We start from the raw sequence: 12,716 nt of genomic DNA, 5'->3' as shown, positions 1-12,716 counted from the left end.
GCCGAGCGTTTATGACAACTATAATTAACAACACTGGTACAAACCTTTTATCGGATATATTGTGATTTCATAGAAATCATTTTTATATCTTCAGCCAATGAACAACCTTTTACAGGTACACCATGACTGCATGAGTTAGAATAAAACTCATATAACCACATGACGTTTGCTGTAAAGAATCAACATATGATAACTCCAGACGGTGTCTTGAGGAAATTAAACTTTCATATATATATATATATATCTCAAATGCTGGTCTAGTGAATATGGTTTGGAAATTGCACTTTAAAATACTTGATTCGTTGGTTTATAATTAGACTTCTCCGTCCACTTGCCCATTTTGCATACTCTGGCTATTACATTGAAGCATGAAACTCTGATTTGGATTAATTTGTGTGCAATTGATAGATTTTCACATCTGATCTTTTCAGTCACCGTACTCCCTCTGAGAAAACCGAGAAAACTTATATCTAATACTTTGGTTTTTTATTCTGTCGATTTATCCTGCTAAAAAATACTTTAATGTAATTCTACACAATTATCCGTTATGTGTTAGATGCTCTTACAAATTTCCTTTTGACAGTTGACCGGCGGTTGGTGGCGGTTAAACCATGTTCCAATGTTAAGAACTCCTACAAGACGGAACCGTGCGGAACCGGTAGGCAACTTGCGGTTGAGGTTTGAAGCCCTCCCCAACTTAAATTACGCTTGAGTGCTGCTTCAATTAACACTTTTACACTTAAAGATTTTTGGCCTCACACTGGTGTTTCCACCCATTGTACTTGATCACATGCGCCGCATAATAACCCAATATAAACGTTCCGGATTCTATTTCTATTTTGCATGAAACATGCCTCAACATTATTGATACAAGTATTACTAACATGTTTTAAACTTTGACCGACATTTTCAACACCTTGCCATTACGTAAACAACAGGCCAAATGCTTACGCGCTTTCCTAAGCTAAGGCAAAAATAATTTTACATGTACATGTTTTATTCTATCATATATGAATTCTGTGATTGTTTAATCAAATAAAATTCCAAGACAATTTTTCTTCAGTTATGCAAGATATTAAAATGAAGAAGAAGAAGAAGAAAAAAAACAGGTTACCGACAAAGCTGTTAGTTGTTGCCAACAGCGAAATATATTTTCCATGGAAACATTCGTTTTATATTTTTAGAATAACAATATTAGTATATTACAATAAAATTGCCCCTGTTTGGGTAGTGCTAATTGTTAGCTTATCTAATTACTGGCATTACTTTACTGCCACAATTTCTGAATACAAGTATTATGCTTTGAAAATAACTTAAAAACACAACCAGGGGAAAGTCTGTCCTTTATCAAATCGTTGTTCGACGATTTCAGCCAATGTAGTCTTCCGCAGTTTATTAATAATTATCAACAAGAAACTTTTATTTTATATTTGCGGCAATGCAATTTCCCCGTTGCCCACACTTAAAATTTAGGGAACGAGTCTGACATGTTTTAGATTAGGTTAACTCTCTAGTAACTGTTAAATTATCTGATTCACCATTAATGGTAAGCTACAATTTGTCCAATGGCGTAGCGAACGGAGTGGGGAGTATATAGGCACGTGGCATGTGGCCACCCTTGGGGGGGGGGGCGAATTGACCAATTCAGCATCGATTCTGTGCCCCCTCCAAGCGATGAAAGTGGAATTTTTTATCAAGCTTAGCGCGCATTTCAGCAGAAATCATTTCAAAGATCAATTTAAGACCGACATTCAACTTCGTTAGTCCGTCCTATTTGTTCTAATTGTTTCAAGAATGGGGGGAGCGCACCATTAGTCCATTATGTTTCCTTAGCCGAGGGCACCACAGCCCCTATAATACCGTACGCCAATAATTTTGCAATCAAAATAACCAAGAATCAGTAGATAAACAGATTTAAATATATCTTAATATTATTACACCTATATAAAATACAGGCTTCGAACGTTAAATATTATTAGAACCTTGATTTATTAGCTGCCTGTATATTGGGTATAACGTTTTGTAACCAATGTAACATAAAATTTGTGTTTTGATCTAAAGCACGCAACTGCACAAAAGCCTATAATCTCATTGTTTGCTTGCTTCAGAAATCTGATACCATTTCAATAATCATTTTCTCAAAAATCGGAGCTTTTGTAGGTTTTATTATCATTCTTTTGAAAAATCTTATTATCAATATACATTAAACACAATAATTGAAGGCCATAATGAATAAAGTGGCGAAAGATCTTATTCCACAGCGTAATGCATTCATGTAACAAAGATCAAATTCCCTAAACACTTCGCTACTCTCTCAATCCCACGTCGCACCGTCTCAGAAGTCAATACAACATTAACCCTGTTTTAATGCTTACCAGAATTTATACTCCAGATGCCATTAAACTTGCATGATACATACTGAGTAAAGTGTAAAAGAACCCAGTACGTAGCCGTAAATTGTAACAAGAAGTTACTTAGCGATTGCATTTACTGTGACATCGACATGAAATATATATGCTGTTGATAAGTAAGATTAAAATTGTGGAAAACACCACTTATGAATAGCAACATAGCCGTACTTCGCTGGTTTTCATGATTTTATTTCACTTATCATTCCGTTTATAATCTAAAATCCAGGTCATCCAATCCTTAAAGAACCTTATATTGCATGTTTAGTCTGCGATGGAAATCAACGTTTTCAATTTCGCGGGTTTGTGCAGACTTTTTATTAAAAGCGAGAGCTAGAACTGTATCAATGTTATGAATATCAAATTTCAACAAGTACAAGAGAACACTTTCAACGTTTTCAACTCCGTCGGTACCTTGTGCAGACCTTATAATTGGACTGCAATGAATAAATTGCACCCATATCACTGCAGTTGGTAACCTTATTACCAGTTCCATAGCAGAAGCTCTCGGCTTGTCTGCTGCAGAATATGCCTGTGCTGTTTGAAGAAGATCTGAGACGACAAGAGAAGAGGCGCGAAGCACCGTATTCGGGCTATATAAATGGGGTTAACCGGTGATTGTGGTACTGAGCCACTGACAGGGCAACTTCTATGGCATTGTCCCTTACTTGAAGAGCAGTGCACCACATAGCAAACCGCACCCAGTGTAACGTATGATGTGCCCAGAGATGTGTAAAACAGAAGGTGCATAAAATGTAGTATAAGAACACGGCAGAAGAACATCATACCAAATTAAAACAAAACATGTTGGTGATATTCAATTAACTATTTGAGAAAGATTTTAAATGTTCAAACGAATGTACAATTTTTTTAATTTATGGAACATATTTGGTTTTGGAATAATCAAACAGTTTGAGCGACAGTGATTTAAGGGTGTGAGAGGTCTCATTTTCGCCCCCCCCCCCATACAGTGACAAAAATCATTGGCTATTTATCTACTATGTCCATTACTCTTTTTACTGACAGTCCGTACACCCTGCTTTGGACATCCCAAGAAACTAGCGTCCGAATAAACACTGAATAATCCAAGCAGTTAACGAAGAAAATATGATGCTTAACCATTCAGTATTACCGTAGAGATACTCGACTTCATCATAAACGCAGATTTGCAAAACCTATAAGTTCCCCGTAATGCTTTTTGAAATAAATCGAAAATTATTTAACGAAATGTAAAATTGTAAAAAGTTATGAGTAGCCTTATTTGTTTTACAAATCTGGGCTAATTTGTAGTGTCACACATCATTGCGTTTGGTCACAATGGTTCATTATGTAAAAAAGAGTGAGTTTTAAAAGTTGCACATGAGTCCATAGGAGTCAATTGTCTAACAATACAGTATGTTAGGCCTGTCCATGTGTTTGTAATGGAAATAAAACTTAATTGTGTTCTCAATTTTAGAACTGCATTAGGCGCAACTCCCATACGACGAGCAATTTCTTTCACCGGTACATTTTCATCCAGCAAACCTATTGCTCGACCGCGAAGAAATTCGGGCAAACGCGGCATTATTAAAATGTGACTTTTCACATGTGATGAACTACTGGCGATGTGGTCTATTCTCACTGCTGTACATATCCCTTCCATCTCAGCCATTTATCATTAAAAAGAAAAGAATTAAACACCTGCTTTGCTTTTTAAAAAGAAGAAGAAGAATACCAAAGAGTAAGTTTTCTTTTACAAACACATGAATATCCCTGGCCTACTGTATTGTTTGAGAATTGAGTCCTATGGACTCAGATGCAACTTTTAACACTGTTTAAAACGGTCTCTTTAAAAAAAATAAAAAAAAACCATTGTGACTGAACGCAATGATGTGTGACGCTGAAATTTGGTCCACATGTGTAAAAAAATAAGGCTACCCATATCTTTTTACAGGTTTGCATTTTGTCAAATATTTTCGATTTATTTTAAAAAGTATTTAGGAGGAACTTGTGGACCCTATAATTATATCAGTCTATGAATTGTCAAATATGGTAAAATATGGTATTCTTGATTCATTATGGAATAACTGTCGTGTTTGAATGTAGGAAGATTGTTTATATGGGCTATACAAACATCATAATAGAATTATGAATTCAGATAGTGAAAAGTCAACGCGCAATATAGAGCATAAATAATTTATTCATGCCATTGCGATGGCAATTACATCTCAATTTGACCAGCAATGCATTCATGATAAGCAAAATAACTAGTGCTCTTCTGAGTTCATTAGCACCGTGTGTGTGATTGTAAATTAGATCAGTACTGATGCGTTTGCAGAATATGTATTTTTTTATTTTTACGAAATTCCAAGCTTGTATCGTGACCCTGCCTTAACATTTAAATCATTTGTATGATAAATCTTGACAACCTGACTTTCTGGACTACTTCCAGGCAGTGCTTAGAGATATGCATATCTACATCTGGGGAGTTATTTTTCCAAATTGAACACGATAGTTTGGCATTTACGTAGATTCAGATTAAGTTTTTTCCTCATGGACTACAATGAAGAATATGGAAGAAGTGGTGAAGTGAAAATGCCGCTGTTTAAGGCAATTGTACCGTAATGTCAAATATTCTATCAACCAAATTAAATGTTGCCAGTCCGATTAGCTGTACATGTGAATTTTTAGCATGGGTATTAAGCAAAGACATTAAAATAAAGGTGCAAGTTTGTCTTAAGGCATCGATTTTAATTATCGTAAAACAAAGACATTGATACGCACACGGGAATTTACCAAATAAAATAAAAAATTACCGATTTATGTAATCTAAAAAAAAGGAAATAACATGATTCGAGAAGAATATATCAACTTTTTGCCTATTGCTTGGGGCAGATTTTCATGATCCAAGTGTATTGAATATCTTATATGAGTGACAGAATGTGCTTTCTGAAATGGAGATTTCGAGGGCTGAGAGCCGGAAAACCTTAACTCAGAAAGGATTATTTTGTGAGTTAAGGCTTTCAAGTTCTCGAACCTCGATATCAATGAAGATAAAATATGCACTTTTGAAAAATTTGAAATGTTGTTTTTTTCGGTTTTTGGAGCAAATAAGTGGGATATTACTTGGTTGAGTAGTATTGTGAAGAAGGCATCAGGTGACAATATTTGACGATATTCTTTGCATATAAATGTTTATGTATAATGCCGGTTTATAAAATAATGTAAAAAAATGTATGAATGTACTTTTATTCGTAAACATGAACATGACAAACGACGGAGGAGCACATTGTACAAAGAACATTGTACCTAAAATTATATGTGTAATTCAAACTATATCTCCTTTAATAATACCAATTCATAATCATTTCAATTTTACATACCTTAAAAAATGAGTGAAGCGGACAAAAGTTGCCAAACTTTTATTGTGCAAGGTGTACAGACTAGACAGCATTTCCTTGTCCTCTGGCGGTTTTCTAAAATTCTAAAATCAGAGGCATTTTAGATGTAAAAGGTATCATTTCCCCTTTACATACAAAACAGGCTACATCAAGTATTTCATACCGTATCATGAGCATGGGATTCAACACGTTCAGCAATTATTCTATACACTTTCCAGTCTGTTGTCGAGCCACTGATTCTTGCCTGGCTGTTTGCCCACGGGCTTTTAATTTACCCTCCTCATTCGTATTCCCACAATGGGATTCGTCTGTAGTTCAATACAGGCTATTAGACGTGGTCTCCTCAGATTACCAGACCATACGTTCAGTCTCACATGAAATACCTTTAACCGACAATCAATTTTTACTTCTTTCAGTAAGGTTTTCCTACTTTTTCTACCAGCATATGTTAAGGTTGTTAATTGAAGCAACATCATGTATGTAATTTTAGAACAATAGTAAGATGTTTTATGTCAGCGATTTTCTTGTCACAAATACCCTCGGTAATATGTTGATACTCCAGGTCTTAACAGTGTTGAGCCTCGCCTCAGGGGTACGACATTGCTGTGAATATCCCAAAATCCAACTTGGTCTCCCATAGAGGATAATTTCCCTCATACTATGCACTCTGCAGGCATAGCTTCAAGCTAGGATTTGCAGAGCTTGAAGTGAGATGATAATAGCTATCTATGCGCTAACCTGACAGCGTTACTTACATGTAGATTACACTACCTCTGTCAAGATTAGTCTTGACATAAAAAAAAAACCCATGCAAGTGTAAACAATTAAGTTTTATGGTAGTATGCTTGTTGAAGGGATGTGTAAAATTTGAAATTTGAAAATTAAAAGTGCACGGGTTCTGTGCAGAAAGATTGACTGACGTAAGTTGAAAAACGTGGGTAATGGTGAATCCAACGGACGAGGACACAAAACACATCAAGGATCAATAAATGATACAAGAGGATACCTTGAATATACGAACAACTGAAAAGAAAGAGGGCAAGGTATACCAACTTGATGTGGGGAAACAACATACAGACTAGACAGTATGCAGAGGGGGACAAAAAACAACAAAAGTAGGCATAGAAGTAGGTTAAGTTCGATAGCCAAAAATTACCAATTCCAAGGCCCACAGAAGTGTTAAACCTGCAAAAACAACACGGATCAATAGGAATACAAAAGTGCACTGGAACAAGTGATGAAAATCACTATGCACATAAGCAGACATAGAGAACCAAAAAACCAATGTAGGTACAGGCAAAGTTCGATGGCCAAAAATTGCCAATTAGCCCACAGAAGTGTCAGAAAAAGAGTACAAAAGTGTACAATGATGAAAATCACTGTGCACATAAGCAGACAACAAAAAAAAAAACCCGACGTTTCGAGCAGATTATCTGCTCTTCTTCAGGGACAGACAAAGTTGGTATACCTTGCCCTCTTTCTTTTCAGTTGACGTACGTTGGTGAAAACTTCAAACCTATATCGTAACATGACCTATTTTAATCGTTAGGACTTCTGATTTATAATAATTCAATAACATTATATATGTTTTAAGGGTTCTATTCCTTGCCATTTACATGTACCAAAAGTGAATTATGTCATGACATTTTTATGGATTTGATTCTCAGTTTTCACAATATAGCCTGACCTGATTTTAAGTTAATCCTTCCACTGTATGTCTCAATCATTATTCCAATCAACACTAAGTCACAATTTCGATTAACTTTTGATTAGGTCATTTTGTCAGGTTTGCCAGAGATAATTACACATTTATATTGCAAGACACATACAGATTAAGACATGAAAAAAATACTAGTAAGTCACAATTAGTGCACTGATAATGACAAAAAGGTTGTCAAATTCTAGAGCGATTGCCGAATGCCGTAGTGTGCCATTGTAAGTTACAAAACGTGAAAACGTTCGCAATAAGTTAAACTAGTGTATCAAGTATTTAACAATTACACCTGAAGGCATAAGTGTATCTTACCAGGACACACATTACTTTGGTATGAGAAAATCGCTGCAATAGATATAATATTAACTCCAAATTCTTTTCCGAGGGCTTTTTTTAAACCCGCAACTTTTTCAATATCGATATCGGTATCGAAATCTGTCTAATAGTTGATAGCGGAAGATTTTGATCAAAATACCGTATGTTCGCCTGCAGGAGTATTTATCACTGCTACTACTATGAGGAAGATTAACATATATTAAACCAAAAGTAGGACTATTTTGAAATAATCATATGAAAGGTCAATTTATTGCAGAATACACCTTCATTCGAATGTTGCAATTTGAAAGTTTGCAGTGCGTTTTTTTAATAGTCAATAGCAATTACAAAGAGGGCCGACTAATCTCGTACTAATTTTGCATCTTGATAATTTGTAAGTTTGGTTCATTTAAAATGATTAATCAAATCAAATCCAGGTATTATGTTCGTATGTGTACGTCTGGGATATTTGTGTGCGTTTGGCGTACATGTGTGTAATGTTGCTACACTTAATGTATTGGAGTCTGTGGTTATTGTATATAATATGCTACATGGCTTGTATATATGCGAAAATCGTAAATGAAACGTTGTCATATGGACGAACACGTCATCATTACCGTTAACGTGTGAACGTGAATTGCAGATCACCTTCCATATAGAACAGTTATATCTTTATTGTGATTTTATAAGCTAGTGGCATTTAACAAACTCTCTTTGATGTGTCAATTATGTGCTATTTAGTGACATTCATACATGACAGTCACTTCACTTTATTAGCAAGTCTACGTCTGGACTGTCATCATTGTCAGCTTCGAGTGTTAAGACAGCCCCTACTTCGAGCTACGTGTTCATACTGACTAAACCTGTATTTTTGCAATAGTATATTGTTTACAAGAAGATCCGACGAGACTTATTTCTAACATCAATTGAAAATCAATTCACAAGATTGACATGTCTGAATGTGATATTTTTTCACTGGCTGTCATTTATGTATGTGGAGACTTGTGTTAAAAAACTTTCTCATCCCAGAATATTTATGTTTAATAAAGAAAATATTAACACTAAATTGCTTTGAATTTGGTCACTGGTCTAAAATACCCTGTTAATAATTGGGGTAATCCATAGGTGGAACACGTTATCGGTCACATCGAGATATAACAGCCCCTCATATAACAAGTCTCTTTTGCTAACAGCAGGAAATGTAATAAAAGTTTACGTTTTGTATTAACAAGAATAACGTACTAAGGAAGCAGCATGGCTGAGTGGTCAATGTTATTACCTCTGGCTTGATGAGGGTCTTCGAATGGTCTTTATGTTACAGCGCTTTAATGTGGTGCTGTGTAGGCAAACTCAGATAGCAAACATCTGCTCTTCCATACTGTTCTATTAGAAGAGTGCTTGTACTAACGTATGACCAAAATAACATAAGAAATCCAAATATTATAAGCAACACCCAACTTCACAAACATAAGAATACAAATCTGTTCACATTGATTCTTTATTGTGCCATAATATTTGGTTTCGTGGTAGGGCTATCGTTATTAAAAAAGTTCTAGTGTTGCGATAATGAACTTGTTTAGCTAGGCTTTCAATAATGCGACGAAATCAAAATACAACCAAGTTTACACTGACCTTTACTGAAGCGAAAGTGTAACATTTGTACTGCAAAGTAATAATCCAATTCAAGATTTGTTTGTGACATTTCCCACCAATTTTTGAACAAATACAATCGATTCAATTTGCCTTTTCAGATACCGGTTGCTATTTTTACGCATTTCTTGTTATTATTTCTTAGAGTTGGGTGAGAAATGGAGCAGCCTCTTTTGTAAAATCCCGATCAATTAACCTTTCTTCAAAAGCAAAATCTTGTTATGTAAGATAATACAATTCCAATTTGTTCTTGTTTTTCAGATCCGGACATATAGAGGTAATCATTGATTATTCTGCCGATTTGGGTCGTCTTTCTATTACCGTTGTACAAGCAAGAGATTTAAAGGCTAACAAGGAATATGCTACACCAACCGACACATATGTCAAGTTATATTTACTTCCGGAACATGAGATAAAAGGTCAATCACGGGTAAGTATTTGATTAGCCATACAAGTGCCCAAAAATGGCACTAATTAAAATGTCCCCGGTGTCAGGGGCCATCGGGCATGTGTATGTTCTGCGTGTTAGCTGGGTTACTACGTTTGGAAATAGTCAAAACTCTGATATTGCATTTCTGGTAGTAATGTAGTCTTTCCGTTTCTAGCGATGCTATTACCTAACACTTTTAAAGCCTTTCTGAAGTAACAACATTTTGTCTTAACCTGAGACGTTCATCGTGCAATTTACACCCGCCAAGGTATTAGGCCTATGTCTGCTTTCAAAACCTTTTTGTTCACACTGTTGTCATTAAACTATAGTTTAACTTCATTTTAAATGAAAATGTATAGCTTAACTTGTGTTTTATTGCAATTCTGTGAATAATTCTTACTTTAATGTTAACTGAGTATCTCTCAGATTTTTATATTTGTGCACAAACTTTGCACTTAATTCACAGTCAAGGTAAACTCGTTTTGGAGTAATGTGTCCGTATGAACGAACCTAATACTCGTCTCCATGATACTAAAACGTTGCGCGGTGCTCTTTAACGTATGTATATTTTCAGTTTCCGTTTCTGGATGGCACCAACGTCGTAAATAGCAATAAAATGTTAAAATAAAGGTTGACGCCACACAATATAGCATAACCATATGTGCAAGTTTATTTGATATTTTAGAAGGCATCGTATATAGTTTCAAACCGAAGGCGAAAAGTTCATAATTTGTGTCATTTTGTTTCTAATTGTCAATATGTCAATCCTTATTTTATCTCCATATGAGATACATACAGTACGACACTACTTAAGTCACTTTCTGTTTCTTGCCGTTTTCGCAAATGTAATGCCCGAATACGCAGACATGTCACCTACCCCATCTCTTCTATCCTTTTTATTCTCTCTCAGCTGTGGGTGGTTGGTGTATAGGAAGAAGATCTATTTTCTTCCACTCGGATATCCTTTTCATTTTGTTTGGGATTTGTTGGTGTCTAGTTTTCCCGCGATTGCGAAAACCTGGTTATGCCACTGGCTCTATGTTGCTATTAGAATTTGAGTCCTCTTTTACCCGATACTGTATAAAATGTCAAGGTGTTACATGAATCTGTTTCCATGTTTGATCATAAAATGCCACACCGAATGTTAACGATTGCTTAGGGTTTGTTTGTTTATTTATTTGTTTGGTTTGATTTCTTGGCGCTTTCAGGTAGTCAAACTATTTGCGCCATTATTTACGCCTGTACATTGCACATTCGAACCAGGGACCGGTTCATGAAACTCGGTGGTAAACGCTCGACAATCGCATATGCATGAATGGACTATTAATCTTATTTTAATACGTATATCGCATGATACCGTAAAGATTCGCCTAATGTCACACATGGACTCCTTTTCCTTGAGGTAAATTTCATGTGCAAATAGAGAGTTCCCTCCTTTAAAATAAAAACAAGAATCAAGGTGTCCTTATTTGCCAGTTGGAATTTTACAGGAGGGCACTTTTAGGTTGTGCCTAAAATTCCACTTATGTCAAAGAGCCCATAGAACCCATAGGTGAATCTTAACGGTATGTCCATTGTCTAGGACATATATGCGACTGTCGTAAGTTTATGACCAAGTTTCGCAAACTGGACACAAGGCTCTAACCCGGTACCTTAGTTGTGCAAAGCGAGGTCAGAACTGCTACGTTAAACCATCGTTTTAGAAATCAAACATCCATTTCTTGTTTGTATGTTGTTTCCACTTGTTCCCGCTTTTTCATCACAAATATTTGTTATTTTTGTAATAATGGATTTCTTTCCAGCACTCATTGCATGTAAACTCTACGACCGGTCATTGGTTTTCGCCATTATTTCTTATGATACGTATAAATTATACCCTCTTTTTGAAACCGGCTGCGGTCTCTGGTTTTCTCAAAAATAGAATGCAATATGAATCTCTCCAGTAAGGTATCTAAAAAAAACCCAGCAAAGTGTTACGTTTTATTGGGACAGATTGTATTATTTACTCAATCGTCCCTTCTGATATCCACCCATGCAAAAGCCTACAACCTGTAAGGTTTTTAACTTGCGTGTACGCAGCTTGAAGTATTATAATGTATAATATCAAATACGGGTTATGTAGTTGAGAAAGTACTTAAAGGATATGTTAAAGAATCAGAACCAAATAGTACATACGCGTTGTTTTAATTGGCATGCACTTGACTTTGTCGTGTTGAACATTTGTATAAACGACAGAAATTTAAAAATTAATCAAGATATTTTGTACCCAATGATCTTGTATAAATATCCATCTGCCGGTACGTGGTAAGGATATGCTATTACATGCTATTATTAGTATTAGGTAATTACGTGTTAAGGTCGCGTGCGATGTGGTAAGGTCACGCTATTAGGTAATACGTGTTAAGGTACACTGAAGACAGAAAACTAATTTGAGATAGATGTGAAATATTAATGAAGTAATCATAGCAAATCATAGTTGCATACCTTCAAGGATCAGTGGTTGTAATATATGAACTAACGTCGGCAACCTAGACCATGACAAGCATGCGTCATGCATAATGGTCATAATTTGTTATATTATTTCGGTGGTCATATTATTATGAACGCTATCATGTTAAGATTTTTTTTTAATGTTTCACGGTCTTTGCAGTAGCTTACTAATATGCAGGCTATCTACATGTATAGTTAATGTTCAAATATGGTATAAATCACACATTGAAAGGTTACGGTGGCATCAGCTTACAACGACATATATCAATAAAGAAGTAGTAATTTTGTTTCTGGGTAATTGTACAAGCCATTACATGAGCAGTAGATGA

The 12,716-nt window shown here is 35.5% G+C and overlaps 1 protein-coding gene across 1 annotated transcript in view; it reads left to right on the top strand.

Annotated features, from left to right (window-relative positions):
- The window catches only part of LOC140166736 (synaptotagmin-12-like), a 47,383-nt gene that overhangs the window by 18,866 nt on the left and 15,801 nt on the right, over positions 1–12,716 (top strand). Inside the window, exon 3 of the mRNA XM_072190235.1 lies at positions 9,729–9,897. Within this exon, the coding sequence (XP_072046336.1) occupies positions 9,729–9,897 (169 nt within the window). The remainder of the gene's footprint in view (positions 1–9,728; positions 9,898–12,716) is intronic.

The sequence above is a fragment of the Amphiura filiformis genome, chromosome 12 (genome assembly GCF_039555335.1).
Source record: "Amphiura filiformis chromosome 12, Afil_fr2py, whole genome shotgun sequence".
Taxonomy (NCBI): Eukaryota; Metazoa; Echinodermata; class Ophiuroidea; order Amphilepidida; family Amphiuridae; genus Amphiura; species Amphiura filiformis.
The sequence above is the reverse complement of the archived record's forward strand: the minus strand, read 5'-3'. Positions and strand labels throughout refer to the sequence as shown.